Source organism: Triplophysa rosa, linkage group LG11, assembly GCF_024868665.1.
Source record: "Triplophysa rosa linkage group LG11, Trosa_1v2, whole genome shotgun sequence".
Taxonomy (NCBI): Eukaryota; Metazoa; Chordata; class Actinopteri; order Cypriniformes; family Nemacheilidae; genus Triplophysa; species Triplophysa rosa.
The window spans coordinates 22,232,299-22,248,291 of NC_079900.1; the positions used below are offsets into that span (position 1 = coordinate 22,232,299).

Below are 15,993 nucleotides of genomic sequence, written 5' to 3' on the forward strand. Positions count from 1 at the left end.
TGTTCATATTTAATTTTCAAAAGATGATGAAAAATCAAAACACACGAAAAATCCTTGTTTATCCACCAGCCACTTACTGAACTAACACCAGACTGAAGAGTGCGAGAGAACACGGGGAATCTTTGTGTCTTATGGTATCATGAACAACAATCGTCATTATTCAGAAACATTGATTATCAATGCCACAACTGACCAATCAGAACCAAGTTTTCCCACGGAGTCATGTAATAATCAAATGTACTTTATCAGAAGTCTGTGTTGTCCTGAATCCTGATGAAAAGTCTTTCCCATTGGCCACAGACGTTTCTTAGGAAGAGCTGCTAATGTCTGGTCTGAGATTTATGAGGACGTGTAGTTTGTGTTAAGTCAGTATGTATCAGCTGATTTATGCTTAGTCAGCATGAAACGTACCGTAGCGTTCACCCATGTGCGAGTCATGACTTGTTACACAATACACAAACATTCCTATTCAGTGAAGTGACATTCTAGGATGTGTCATCAGGCTGTACGAACACTTTAAGAGCAGCTCCTGAGAGACTGCTGATAGTGAAACATGGCAGCAGTGAAAGCATGCAGTGTCCTGATCACAGGGGCCAACCGAGGTTTGGGTTTAGAAATGGTCAAACAACTCTCGGAGGTCCCTTGTCCAAAGCGGCAGATTTTCGCTTGCTGCCGTGACCCTGATGGACCAAAATCTGAGGTGAGTTTTAAATTCCGATGCCAGAAAGCATGAGGCTTGCCTGTTTACAGTGTACAAGTAAGTAAACTTTGATTCATAAGCACTTTACCTATAGTATATATGGAAAAAGATAAAATAAATTACAATTGACACATTAGGAAAGCACAACGGCAGTATTCAAGTCTTGAAGTAAATTTGTTTTGTTTTGATTTTCTCTCATTCAGAAACTCCGAGAACTAGCTGAAAAGCATCCCGGCATTATTACCATTGTGTGTCTCGGTAAATAAAAAAATAAAAAATTGATTAAAAGTACTTGTTATATTAAGTACGTGTCACTCAGCTGATTTTACAGCAGCGCTGGTGCTTTCTCACGCTTCATTCAGATGTAGGCGACCCGTGCAGTATCAAAGAGTCTGCTAAGAAAGTGTCTTCTCTGCTGGGGAAGAACGGTTTGAACCTGCTGGTGAATAATGCTGGCGTGCTCACGCATGGCACCATGCAGTCCACCACGGATCAGGAAATGCGTGATGCTTTTAACACCAACCTTATGGGACCTTTCACAGTCACCAAGGTAACGGAGAAAAGTGCTGTTAGCAGCTCTGAAATAGGGATTAGGTCAATAGTGCCTCAAGTATGCGTTTCTTAAAGGGGTCATATGATGCGAACACGTGTTTTTCTGTGTCTTTGGTGTGTTATAAGTTGCCCATGCATGTATTAGACACTTAAAATTGTATACACATTGCATTGCATCTAAACAAACGATAATATTCGTTTTAGCCGTGTCATATGACCCCTTTAAGGCTTAAGCACTGAAAGTATGACCATTTCTATTGTTTTATCCTAACTATTCATTTACTTATTTGAATAATCTTTGACTTTGAAACAGAAAGTGTCCATCTGTACACCACCATCTGGCAGAAGGAAGTGTGTCACTTCCAACATAAGAATAATCCCCTGATATTTACCTATTTAAATTCACATTCCTACCATGCATTGTTTTCTTAGAGCCAAGCACCACTCTATATGGTCATCACTATCATCTCTGCTTGCAGCTTTATTACATGTCCTTGTTTTTTTCTGATAGGAGTACCTGCCGTATCTACGCGCTGCAGCTAAAGCCAGTGCCAGATCAGGCATGTCATGTGATAAAGCAGCTATCATTAACATCTCTGCTGGACTGGGCTCCATGACTCAGATGCTTTCCCTGTACTCCCATTTTTCAACATTCTCTTACAGTGTCAGCAAGGTACGCAGAGCTTCTTCTCAGATATTGACTAAACATGATACGTAAAGTCAACAACAGCAGTTCAATTTTATTTTCCGTCTTAAAATCGCTCTCTGTGCCATCCAAATTTTCCAAACCGGCCTTCTGTGAACTGAACTAAAACTATCCCAAAAATGGCCCTGCTATGCTTTTAAAGGAATAGTTCACCCAAAAATAAAATGTAGTCCATAATTTGCTGACCCTCAAGGTACTTATTTAGTGTATGGTTTGCTCAATTCTGGCACTAAGGTGCAGATGCATTTCATATACAGTACTCCCACCTTCAGCCACTAGAGGGCCACTCTGAAATTCATTCAGTTCATCTCCTGCTTAATCTGGTTACACCAATAAATCTGAAATACTTGCATTTTTTTTTCATCTCAACAGACGGGTCTTAATATGTTGACTGTATACACCGCTATTGAGTTAAAGCAAGATGAGATCCTCTGCGTTTCCATTCACCCAGGCTGGGTCAAATCTGACATGGGTGGAGATAAGGTGAGGCTAATTTCAAGCCTAAAAAACTGTATATATATATATATATATATATGATGCACAGAATAGTACAACAAAAGCCAAAAGCACTTTAAACATTTGTATTTAATATCACATAATTTATGTCTGACATTTTGTTTGTTTTTGCTCAGCCAATGAAAGTAGTCTGATGTCTTTTTAAATGTCATTTGTCCACCAGGCACCTCTTGAATCCAGAGACAGTGTGGCAGACATTCTGCAGGTCATAAGCAGCCTTACAGAGAAACAACATGGTGGATTCTTGGACAACACAGGAAAAACTTTGCCCTGGTAATGCAGGAGAACTACTGTGATTTATTTACACTTATAGGCCTTATTCGAGTTCACAATCTCCATTATTAACGATCATAAAATAAATTACCAGCCATCAATGAAACGTGACAACAATTGTACAATTGGAACATATAATCTTGTGTTGAGAATAATATAGAGAATGTCAGAGCTGTTCAATTCCATGCAATAAAATAAAGGGGCACTGTCAAATATGTGTAATGTATCTTTTGTGAATGATGGAAAAGACCTCATTCCATAGTGCCATTTCCATGACAACCTTGTATTTCAGTAGTGATGCCCTCATCTCAGTTATCAGTCAGAGGTCACGATGAGATAAGAGCAAAGAAGAACCTGTGAGATTGTAAGAAATTTAAGTTGCCATGTGGCATCTGAATTGTGCTGTTGTACAACGGGGACTAATTGTTTGTTTTCTTTTGATCTTGTTTAAAACATGGTAAATATTTGTTGGTAAATAATGCTCAAACAACATTTGTTTGTGACCCTGTCTGTGAAATTCAAGCTAAAATCACAGAATCTAATTATGAGATGAGGAGCATCAGCAGTCATAGCCACAAAAAATGTGTAATGTGCATTTATTGCTGTAAATTATAGATTCCAAGAAATAGTACAAAATATAAATAAATAAATATTATTTTTACTCATATTATTCAGAAATGTATTCAAAATAACTAAAATACCAAAACTTATTTAAAAATAATGTGTTGACACTATTATCTTAAAAATTGTTTAAAGGAACTAAGAAGGGTTATTGTTCACTTCTTGATTTCTTCAGTACTTTTACAGTACACAGTTGCTTTGTACATGTTTTTAATACCTCTGTATTGTTAATGTAGGTAGAGCCAGCAGCTGATACAGAGTAAACTGTTGGATCTATCCTTTTCCTTGAAGTGTGACACAGAGCAATAGGGAGGCTCAGAGATGACGTATTTTTGTATGCAAACCCCGGAAGCGAGTTAGCATTTTAGGACTTCCGGTTCCATTTTTCCAAATGTGTGTGGGAAAAATGCATAGGGCTTTCGGGTTAGCCTACAAAAATAATATCCTCTCCATATTTTTTGTTAGCAAAGAGGGTGACTGACGCGATTCTGTGGGCGGAAAGGGTGTGATGATACATTTATTCCACAAGATGAGACACAAGATTGGGTTCACGAGAACAAGACAAGATTTTAACACTATTTTTTATTCAACTGAAAATCACAAAATGCAAAATAGGTGCATTATGAAAATGTAATTTTACGTCTGTTTTTATTCATTATAATATGATTTAAAAGTGGCATGACATCTTCAATACTAAATTCACCATCGAGCTGTATCATGCTGATATCACAAGACCTTGACGAGAAATCTTGTCACATTTTAATCTTGCGAGATATTGTGGCACGAGATCTATTCAAACCCCAATAGACACCCTTTCATTTCTAAGGAAACTCATAGGAAAACTATTCAGTGTTACTATCAGTAAACACTAACAGCAAGTTACATCAGTGTTAGTACTGTTTCGTACGTAAAAAGATGTTGAGGCTTGTTGTTGTTAAAGAATGGAATATTTTTCCTCTTTGTATGTCAAAATAGTACAAAATTATCCTGCTTCAATAAATGTGACATCAAATAAGATTCAAGTCAAAAGTAATCTAAATGTAATCCAAAAGTAGTCAGATTTCGTTACCAAAAATGTGTAATCTTAGAGACTACGTTACTGACTACACATTTTGTCATGTAATCTGTTATCAGTAACTGATTACAATTCATAAGTATACCCAGCTCTGAATATTACCGTATGTCCCGTTGATTAAATTAACTGAATGATGTCACAGCTAAACTTTCTTTGAGCAACTTTGTTTACGTTACTGTGCTAATATTGCTAACGTTGGTCAATGGTGTTTAAAATTATTCAATAGCCTATAAAATAAAATATATATAATATATATATAAACAAACACACATATATACATTCTACAATTCTACAATAAACAGGTGCTTGTTAATCGATGGTTTAATTATAAAGTTTTATTATGTACACATACTATATATATATATATATATATAATATATATATATATATATATATATATATTATAATAATATATATATAAGATATATATAAGAAAATATAAAAGAAAGCCAGACAGTATTAGTTTGTTTAAATTAAAGAGACTTTTTCTATTATTAATTTGTTATAAAATGCAGTTTAGTTTTGTTATTTGAAATAAAACAATTTTATTATACAAAGAAACGTGAAGCATTTAAGAAATAATGCAAGGGAAGTTGTTCATTTCTAATTTGTTTAATCATTGTAAATAAATCGCATCGTGAGCTGAGTGAATCGTTACATCCCTATATTTTATAGATTTCAACATCATATTAAATAATGTTGAGTAACACCTTGTCTAAAAAATAATTATATAGTGCAGGTCACCTGCAAACTTTCCTGTCAGTTTTCAGAACAACAGCCAAAACACAGAGTCAGCCAAACGCTACAAAATTAATTTAGATAACGTTAGTTCTTCACTAAATTACTGTATGAAGAACAGGTATCGTTACCCAAGTATCATAGACGCGATATATCTGGTATCATTGATTATAAGGATTAAGTTAGTTTTCGAAAACATTATCTTATATATTAAAACAATACTTTTACATCTATCTAATACTGTATGAATGAAATCAATATACTTACAACAATACTATAAAACACTTGCAACTAAGGCCTTATTCGTCTGATAATGTTAAAGAACGTTTTCGATTACATTTGTCAAGTAAAATTATTTTATGATAAAATTATGTAATCATTGTCAAATGATTACATTTGTCACTGGTACTGGCTTATCTGAAGGACATCACAGAACCCTTACTGGACCCCCTGCAGTTTGCCTACAGAACAAACAGGTCTGTTGAGGATGCAGTTAACATGGGGCTGCATTTTGTCCTGAAACATCTGGATAGACCAGGGACCTATGTGAGGATCCTGTTTGTGACTTCAGCTCCGCTTTCAACACCATCATCCCATCACTGCTCCAGACAAAGTTAACCCAGCTATCTGTTCCTGGCTCTATCTGTCAGTGGATCACCAGCTTTCTGACAGACAGGCAGCAGTTAGTGAGAATGGGGAAACTCACATCCAGCACCCGCACAATCAGCACTGGCGCCCCCCAGGGGTGCGTTCTCTCCCCACTGCTCTTCTCCCTGTACACAAATGACTGCACTGCCCAGGACCCTTCTGTCAGACTTCTGAAGTTCGCAGACGACACCACACTCATTGGCCTCATCCAGGATGGTGATGAGTCTGCGTACAGACAGGAGGCTGAGCAGCTGGCTGTCTGGTGCAGTCATAACAACTTGGAGCTGAACACGCTTAAAACAGTGGAGACGATTGTGGACTTCAGGAGAAACCCCCCTGCACTCCCCCCTCTCACCATCATGAACAGCACTGTGGCAGCAGTGGAGTCATTCAGGTTCCTGGGCACCACCATCTCTCAGAACCTGAAGTGGGACAATCACATTGGCTCCATTGCTAAAAAAGCCCAGCAAAGGTTGTACTTCTTACATCAGCTGAAGAAGTTCAACCTACCACAAACTCTATTAAAACAGTTTTACTCAGCTGTCATAGAGTCTGTCCTCTGCACGTCCATCACTGTCTGGTTTGGATCAGCCACAAAGTCAGACATCAGAAGACTACAGAGGACGGTTCAGACTGCTGAGAAGATCATTGGTGCTCCCCTGCCCACCCTCCAAGAACTTTATACATCCAGAGTGAGGAAAAGGGCTCAGAAAATCACCCTGGACCTCTCACATCCAAGCCATCATCTCTTCACAATGCTGCCGTCTGGTCGGCGCTACAGAGCACTGAGCACCAAAACAACCAGACACAAAAACAGCTTCTTCCCTCAGGCCATCTACCTCTTGAACAGTTCAATGTTTTTACACACCGTGCAATTAATAACTCTGTGCAATAATAATTAAGTGCAATATTAATTATATCCTCCAGATAATACACTATCTATTTTTATACAACTTTTTCTGTAAATTATATTTCATTCATTCTGCTGTATAGCACATACCTTGTACTACAATAGTCTATTCTTATTTTTTACTTGTACATATTTACATACATACATAGCTTTACACTCTCTATATCTTTATCTTATGTTTATTGTATTGTATTTCTTAATTTTTTATACCCATAGGCCCTTATTTAAATCATTGTGTACTGTTGTTGCTGTTTCTGTGTTCTGGATGCTCCTGTCACCAAAACAAATTCCTTGTATGCGCAAACATACTTGGCAATAAAGCTCTTTCTGATTCTGATTCTGATCATTCATAATAACACTTTTACTTCGACTTAATATTGTAAGAGAATAAATAAATGGAATATTGAATAAATATACTTACAATTGGCCTGTAGGTGCATTTAATTCACACACGTGTCTGACAGTGCATCTGGCCTGAGAGTGCATCTGGTCTGCAGACAGACCCTTCTCGATGATTTCACCAGGCTGTTCGATTAATGGCTTTGTTTAGCTTAAAATGGCATATTCAACGACGGTATCAACACAAAAACGAGTTTTGGAAGGAATTGTCTCCTCCGATTCACTCATTGCTGCTTTGTTTCCACAGTTTTTATGACTGCCACCAGTATGCGCGGACAGTGTTGCCAGATTGGGTGGACAATTTCCAGACCAAAGGCTCAATAAAACCCGCCCACTCCAACAAAAACCAGCCCAAATTTTAACTGCCAAAATAATGTGATATAAATGTATTGCAATGTCAATCAACGATTATAATGACCATTTTATTTCCTTAAAATGAACTATGACAAGATAAAAAAATATAACTAAACCAGGAAAACAGGTCAAACGGATCAAACATAGCATTAAAGAGAGTTAGGAAATATGACTTATGAAATATGAGGCATATTCAACTCGTTCATGAACTTCATTCACACACCACTGCAGCCAAAAATGTGCAATTCATTGAAATAGATACATACAACAGAAGAAAAAAGAACAGCAGCAACAATAATGCGCTTATCTTTGAGAGTTAACATCTGACAGAACTACAGTACGTCTTTCGTGAAGTATATATTGCAGAAAAATATAATGCAAATTTTAGCAAGTCCAGCAGCTGTCAAGGACGAGTATGATGAACAGAAGTAACGTTAGTAGAATCCCATATTCAGTTAGATTTTTATTAAATCATTCAACTGCTGTGAATTCAGCTATAGTTATATTTACAAAGTCTTCGAGTCGTCATGAGCAGTCTTACCGAGAATAAACATCCTAAAATCCAGATCTAAAATCCAGATCCAGACGTCCGTATAAAGTCAAAATCCTCATGGACTCTTAACGGCCACTAATATTTATGACAGACATTACGGTGCTCAATAAAAAAACAGTTGCAACAACTTTACTTCTATGTCGTTTTTATTGCACCACATTCATATTCATATTGGATGTTTTACTACTATTCACTGACAGCAGTTATGGCCATTTTTATTGTTTCACCCTACAAGTATTTTGCAACAGTTGTCCTTATCGGTCACATGCTTTGTTGGTTAATAGTTACAGTAATCGTTAACAGTACCTTAGAAAAACAACAGTATGTAATTCACAAGTATAAAGGTTTCGTTTGAGGCTACGAAAAAGCACCGCACTGACGTCCCATAATGCAGTATATACATCCACTGATAATATACAATATAGCAGCTGCTAATCAGTATTTACATTAGCGGTTAGCTATTAGCTTTATGCCTAGTCACCATGATGTAGGTCATTTCCCTGCTATCAACCAATCAATCACTATAAAATATGACACACCACACCAGCTCAAAGCATTCCTGAGAGACGGTGTGGGCGATAAACTTGAACTAAAGAACATGGCCGCAGTAAAGGGATGTAGAGCTCTGGTCACAGGAGCCAACCGTGGATTGGGTTTGGAAATAGTCAAGCAACTCCTGGAGGCCCATTGCGCTATAGTTTTTGCTGGATGCCGTGACCCAGACGGACCCAATTCTGAGGTGAGAAGAGGTTTAGAGGCTTAAACGGTTTCAGAAAGCTAGATTTTATGAATCACTTTTTTATTTAGGCACTGAGAGAACTGGCAAAGAAACATCCTGGTGTTGTGACTCTTGTGCGCCTTGGTAAGTTGATATTTCACTGCTTTTTTATACGTACGAATAGATGTTTTAGAGTTCTGAAACTTATAATAGAAATGACTTTTTTGTGACCGTAAGATGTTGCTGATCCATCCAGTGTCAAAGAGTCTGTGAAGAAAGTGTCGTCTTTCCTGGGGAATAGCGGCTTGAATCTGCTGGTGAACAATGCGGCCGTGCTGCCACAGAAAAGCATGCTGACCACCACAGTGGAGGACATGCAGGACACCTTTAACACCAATGTGATCGGACCTTTGTTAGTCACCAGGGTAAAGAGAAACTCTTGTGCAAATCCAAAGCAAAACTCTCTTCTGCACAGTAAAAAAAACGCTGTGAGTTCTTTTATCAGGAGTTTCTGCCTCACCTGCGTTCAGCAGCTAAAACCAGAGGCAAACCTGGCATGTCATGTGATAAAGCCGCTATAATCAACATCTCAACAGATTCAGCCTCCATGAGTCTCGTACACGCGTCGAAAGCGCCGTTTCCTCTCTTCCCTTACAGCATCAGCAAGGTACACACAGACCTTCACTTTTGGTGTTATTTATTTGTAGTTTGAGCATCATAATTGTCTATGAAAGATCGCATATTCTGGATTGATGTGTGATTTAAATCAGGTTTTATGGGGTGAAATGTGTTTCTCTCAGGCAGGTCTCAACATGTTAACAGTTTATACGGCTATGGAGTCAAAGGAAGATGAGATCCTCTGTGTTTCCATTCATCCAGGATGGGTGAAGACTGACATGGGGGGAGATATGGTAAATCAAAAGTGTGCCGTTAAACCTACATAAATATGATAGGAGACGGTGCAGACAAACATGATTGAATCCCTCAGTTTTACCAGAAATGGGACGGAAATTATAATATATATAGTAATGTTACTGTTTAGAGTCCAAATGTCAGCAAACACATAAACACTAAATATAAATAATAGGGCTGTTAAATGAATAATCACGATTAATCGCAGCCAGAATAAAAGTTTGTGTTAACATAATATATGTCTGTGTCCTGTGCGTATAAATTGTATATTTATAAACACATCATATAAATTTAAGAAAAGTCACTAAATGTTTATATATCATTTAAATTATATCTAAATATATACTTGCAAATATATCCCTCAATATGTACATGTATTTGTATGTGTATGTGATTATAAAAACAAAACACAAACTTTTATTCTGGAAAAAGTAAAAGCAGCCTCAATAAACAATAATTTTATTGGGAATCTTTCTCTAGGGCAAAAATCCCATGATGGATAGAGAGGAAGAGCAGCCCCCTCCCACGTTATTTACTGTATAAAATTGACCATTTGAAGTCTGGCCTATAACACGTGAATATAGTGCCATACGAATGGATTGTTATGATTCTTACATTAGAAAGATATAAATAATTCTCCTTTTTATACAAAGTCATGTGCCGTTAACATACTAAACAACATTTTCATTTTATTTCATAGATTTACTACTACTAATGTATCTGGAAACGTAATTTCCAGAAACTTGACCTTCATGGGACGTTAAGGCGGTGAATTATATTTGAAGTTGAAAACTTAAAAAGAAGTTAGTTGAAAACTATCAAACTTCAGTCATCATTTATGCACCCTATTGTCATTGAAACCCTCTTTTTTTCTGTGGAACACAAAAGAAGATATCTTGAGAAATGTCTGATTTGCAATCCGTACAATGAAAGTCAATGGAGGCCAACGTGCCGACATTCTTGAGAATTTCCTTCAAGTCTTCTGTACAATGAAAACACTGATAAAACTCGGGTATGACATGAGGGTGAATAAATGATAAAATTGTCCATTTTGGGGTGAACTGTCCCTTTTAATATTTATTTATTATTACATTTATATTACATACTTACATTGCCTTTTATCATTATTTTCATATCAAACAACATATGGAAGATCTCTTGCAATACCATCATGAATCCTCTAGGGGTCACCATTGTCGTACAACACATCAGAACAAAAACAGGGTGCAGACCAACACAGACAATTTTTTAATGCTGACACGGCTTCACATTGTGTTTATTGTCCACCAGGCACCTCTTGAGTCAAGAGACAGTGTGGCGGGGATTCTGCGGGTCATGAGCAGCCTTACAGAGAAGGAACATGGTGGATTTATGGACTACACTGGAAAAACAATGCCCTGGTAAAACCAAAATGACGCAGAAGACTCGCACATCTGGAAGGTCACTACTTCACCTATTTTCACCCATACAGTTATATGTAAAAGTTCAAACGCAAAAGAAGATATTTTGTGGTTTTGTGTCCATACAATGGAAGTCAATGGGGGACAATGTTGTTTGGTTACCAACGTTCTTCAAGTCTTCTGTAGAATAAAACACTGAACAAACTATACAGCACTATTGTGTTTTTCTTTCGGAGGGCAGAACACGTTTGTGCTCTGTATGATTCACTACTTCACTACGTTCTTACGATTCCGATTAGACATTTTCTAACATATTGGTTTCTCATGACCCGTTTAACAGGACTGATTTTCTAAAATGGATGAGCTGGGCTGAATAGTGAAGAAATTCCTGAAAGCTTCTTCAGTAATGTTTAAAAAAGCATCTCAAGATCCCATGATGTTAGATGAGAGAAGGACAGGTGTGTTCACAGCTGTAATCCATGCTAATGAAGACTACTTTGAGAAAGCTTAAATAGAAAATGAAGAAACAAAACTCGTTGTCAACTACATAATTACAATACTTACATATGTGATATAGCAAAGTTATATAGTAATAATAAAGAATGCGTAGACTGGTTGACTGAAGTAAAAATACACCAAGTAGCTTGCACATAACTGTCACCAGGTGGCGCTGTTCCACACTGCCACTCTCACAGGGCAGATCTTCAGCGGGCCAGGATTGTTGCCGTTGATATTTGCCCCCGGGCAGAAAAAAGGAAACATCTTCTCAGTGAAATGGTCCTTAAATGTGTATATGAGCGTCATGCCCACCGAGTCGAAGAAGCTGACCTCTCCAGCATTGTAGTCGATCTTGACTCGAACCCGCTCCAGGTGTCCCTTCACCGTGAGGGCCGTGTGTGGGGCAGTCATGGCCACGTACTTCCCATCTGACAGCGCGACTGTCCAGAATCCTCCTTCTGGACAGCCGCCGATTTTGCCCTTCCTGGCTATGGATGACTTGACCACACCTATGACCCAGTCATTGTTCTGACTCACGTCCACCTCCCAGGAATGACATCCTGAGTTGAAACTCTTGGATCCCAGCACGAACACAAAGTGGTCGAAGCGCTCGGGATTGTCAGGCAGCTGTAGCATAGTCCCTGTGTTAGAGACGCTTGTTAAGGTCTTGCTGAGAGACAAACAGGGGTACGCCGTGTTGGGGTCCAACGTCACTAGAGCTAAATGATGGGAAAAGATGCAGGGTGAGACCATTTGAATTTATGAGCTTAAAGAGTTCTTAGGGGCGATTCACATTTCGCGTCTTTTGCGCAAGTTCGTTATTTTAAACGTAGACATTTAATAGGAAGCGATGCGGTCGCGAGGCGCATACAATGCGGTGCGCACATTTTTCAAAGTGCCGCATCAAGATGGAAATATTTCAACTTTTCAGAGTGCCACGTGCGCACCGCAGGTCATTTGACAAGAGAAAGCGGCACAGCTCGAGTTTTCCACGTGGTTTTAGATGCGTAATGTGAATCACCCCTCAAGCTGGGTTCACACCAAACGCGAATTAAGCGATTTGCGCGAGTAAATTACATACAAAGTTAATGCAAAGACACGTATAGACGCAAACATGCGGCAGGCGATGCAAATGACGCGTATTTTCGTGTGAGTGACGCGAGCTGACAAATATTTTCAACTTGCGTGGAAGACGAGATTGACGAGCGTTCGTGTCATTCGCATCGCCTGCCGCGAGTTCGCGTCGACTTTGACTTTGCATGTAATTTACTTGCGCAAGCAGCTTAGTTCGCGTTTGGTGTGAACCCAGCATTACAGTATCATATGAATGTGACACTCACTGTGTTCCCCCAAGCTCTGCATTTTCTCCCACACTTTGAACTTCAGAGAGCTGATGTGCTCTGCCACGTCGATCAGAGATTCCTCAACAATTTCTGGTTCGTGAAACGTCAACTGAGCTCTGTAACGGCAGTCAGTTTAGTTTTCCGTCATACAAATATCAATGAAATACTTGATTTAAGTCTACTCACCTCTTCTTGACATTCTTGTAGGTCTGTGGAAAACCGTGAGAGTGGTTACTTCAGTCTGTATGGATAAAATCAGTTGACAATCCACACACAGACGCTTACCTGCAGGAAGACGCTGTTTTCACTAGCGATCTCGTTTTCAATGGCCGCGACCGTTTGAGAAAACGTGAATATATCACGAGTGATGCTATCTGTTTTCTTCTTCATGGTCTGTTTCTTTGCTTCTTCTTCTTCAGCCAGAAGAGCGATTCGCGCGGCCTCCTCTTCGAGAAGAAACTGCCGGAGCTCCTCAAACTCCTCATGAATCTGTTTCTCCGTCTGTTGCCTTTGGTTCTGTCACGTACAGGAGCACACATATCAGATGCTGGTTGATGTTGATGGTTAGCGTGTCATGTTTGTCTTGTATTTGGAGGTTACCTTGATGTGGACAGTAGCGTCATCACATTCCTGTTTGGCTTCATAGAGGCGTCGAAGATTTTTCTTGAGAGGGGTGACGATCTGTCGCATTTCCTCCTAGAGAAATGGAGAGAGACAAACTATGTGTAAAAAAACACAAGATGACACAAGGTGTTAAATAGCATAACACGAACAACGTGTTAACAATTAGCACATCCTTTCTGAGAGTGTACTGAACTCAATGCAGGTTTTCACAATTGAATTCATTTGCAAAAACAGATAACTCTGTTTTTAAAAATTCTCAAAAAGCGTGTTTTTATTGTGCATTCCAAGTGATATCAATTAAACTGCGGTTGGGTTGTTTTGAGTAGAGGTCCAAACAACAGCGGTATCTAGTGGTGAGATTGTGAATTGCAACCAAAGGCTCACTTCACCGCTCAACCCTCCCTTTCGAAGCACTACGGTGGCTTACACAGAACTAAAATGTCGTCATGTTTTTGCTTTGCCGCAGGAGATGACGTATTTACGAAACGCTCTGTGGAGCAGTTTGTCCATTTAGGGCTACTGTAGAAACAACATGGCGAATTCCATTTGAAATGTTTAATCTATTTTTGAAAATGAACTCTTCAAATATTGTACAAATAAACCCCCAGACATCACGTTTGGCCATTAATGTACATGAGAAGATGAGAATTCTAGGGGGGGTTTACTAAAGGAACAATCTGTCAAATTAAACTTCAACTAAACTACACAGGTTGGCATTACCTTGAGATCATTCGCCGCCTCTTCCAAAGGACACACGCTGTGACCTTGATGTTTCTTTGAGGTTTGACAAACGCAGCAGAGGACCTCTTCATCATACTGACAGAAGAGTTTGAGTCCCTCCCCGTGAGAAGCACAAAGAGCCTCCGGTTTGGATGTACCATTGACCGAGTCAGACTGGGCACCTGCGGGCACGGTCTGCTGCTTTAAGATGGCATCGCAAACGTTCTTCAAAGCCAGACTCACCGTGGGTTCGGTCAGAGAACACTTCCTCCTGCAAACCGGACATTCCCGCTTGACTGACTTCTTGTTCCAGAATCGCTGAAGGCAGAGACGACAGAAGCTGTGGCTGCACTTCAGGACCACGGGGTCGGAGAAGATCTCACAGCACACCGGACAAGAGAGCTCATCCTCTAAAGCCGACTTGGAGTAAGAAGACAGAGCCCTCTGACGCACGACCGGGGTGACTTTGGAGCTTGGAAGGGTGGTGGCTCGTCCAGGTTGAGAAGAAGCTCTCGGTCGCAAAGGCATGACTGACAGTGTGTAGTCCTCTGGGTTTTGAAACGAGAACATGCAACAAGCCTAAGTTGTATCTGTTGTTTATTCCCAATGTTGTGTTGTCTCGTGAATTAAGTGAGATCTCCTGGAAAAAGGCTGGTCTTGGCAATAACGACCTTCTATAAAGCTGTGACCATCCTTAACTAAAACCACCAGCAGGAAATTCTGAGAAGTCTGAGTTTGACCACACCTCATGCTCTCGAGCATTTTTATGGCGGTGTAATATTTGGTCTTGGGTCATTACTGGATCAACTGGTGCTTGAGGGGAAAACAAGCTTCGTCATTGATCCTTGAAATGTTTGGTGTAAGCAGTAGTGTTTTGGATACTCTGCGGTGTGAGGGGTTTCAATAAAACATGTGTTTCTTCAACGAAACTTCACTTTTAAAGGTTCCCATGTCAGACTGTATGGTTCCAAGAAGTACCGTTAACGTCCACAGAACCTTTTTGTTACACAAAATGTTCTTTATAGGAGAAAAGGGTCATACAAAAGTGGGAAATAAATAGTTATTCTAGAGGCATTTTTGGCTCTATGAGGACCTTTAGAAAATAAAACACCGCAAACTCTCACAAAGTTAATGTTCGTCTAGACATGCATCATAAGATTTTTTTCTTAATGTCTTTTTCACAAGACTGTTGTATAGTGTTTAGTAGCATTGATGGAAGTGACGTTTCAAACATTTTCAAACAACATTTCAGACTACAACTTGCCTATCAAGGCTAGCTTTCTGTGCAAGCTTTAAATTAGCAATGTGGATATTTTAGCGGCATCTAGTGGTGAGGTTGTGAATTGCAACCAACGACTCACTCCACCCCTTCTGAAACACTACTACGGCTCTCACAAGACTAAGATGTAATCCCATTTTCGCTTGTTTGCTGAAGGAGATAATGTATTTATGATATGCGCTCTGTTGAGCAGTTTGTCCCTTTAGGGCTACTGTAGAAACAACACGACAAATTCCACGTCAGGAGACCCGCGGTGTATGTAGATAGAAATAGCTCATTCTAAGGTAATAAAAACATAACGCTTCATTATGTAAGGTCTTTATACACCTCTGAAGACATAGTTATGTATATTATATTATATTTTTGACAATAAATCCTTCAAAAAATGACACATTGGCCCTTTAATGATGGATTATCCTATTTCAAGATAGTTTAATATTCAGAAAAATAAAAA

The 15,993-nt window shown here is 39.0% G+C and overlaps 3 protein-coding genes across 3 annotated transcripts; 2 read left to right on the plus strand and 1 right to left on the minus strand.

Annotated features, from left to right (window-relative positions):
* The first annotated feature begins 488 nt into the window (after window positions 1-488).
* Window positions 489-3,365, plus strand: LOC130561790 (C-factor-like). The gene is made up of 6 exons (XM_057346362.1): window positions 489-700; window positions 904-958; window positions 1,063-1,250; window positions 1,764-1,925; window positions 2,331-2,441; window positions 2,638-3,365. Exons 1-6 carry the CDS (start codon window positions 554-556, stop codon window positions 2,749-2,751), a joined length of 777 nt encoding a protein of 258 aa, XP_057202345.1. The 5' UTR covers window positions 489-553; the 3' UTR covers window positions 2,752-3,365.
* A 5,278-nt stretch (window positions 3,366-8,643) lies between these two features.
* On the plus strand, window positions 8,644-11,093 carry LOC130561791 (C-factor-like). The gene is made up of 6 exons (XM_057346363.1): window positions 8,644-8,784; window positions 8,853-8,907; window positions 9,001-9,188; window positions 9,269-9,430; window positions 9,564-9,674; window positions 10,966-11,093. The coding sequence occupies exons 1-6, from the start codon at window positions 8,644-8,646 to the stop codon at window positions 11,077-11,079; spliced, it is 771 nt and encodes a 256-aa protein (XP_057202346.1). The 3' UTR covers window positions 11,080-11,093.
* Window position 11,094: 1 nt separating this feature from the next.
* trim35-12 (tripartite motif containing 35-12) lies at window positions 11,095-15,004 on the minus strand. Its single transcript, XM_057346360.1, has 6 exons — window positions 14,261-15,004; window positions 13,517-13,612; window positions 13,202-13,432; window positions 13,103-13,125; window positions 12,914-13,032; window positions 11,095-12,292 (listed from the first exon to the last, which is right to left on the minus strand). Exons 1-6 carry the CDS (start codon window positions 14,828-14,830, stop codon window positions 11,733-11,735), a joined length of 1,599 nt encoding a protein of 532 aa, XP_057202343.1. The 5' UTR covers window positions 14,831-15,004; the 3' UTR covers window positions 11,095-11,732.
* Between the last annotated feature and the right edge of the window lie 989 nt (window positions 15,005-15,993).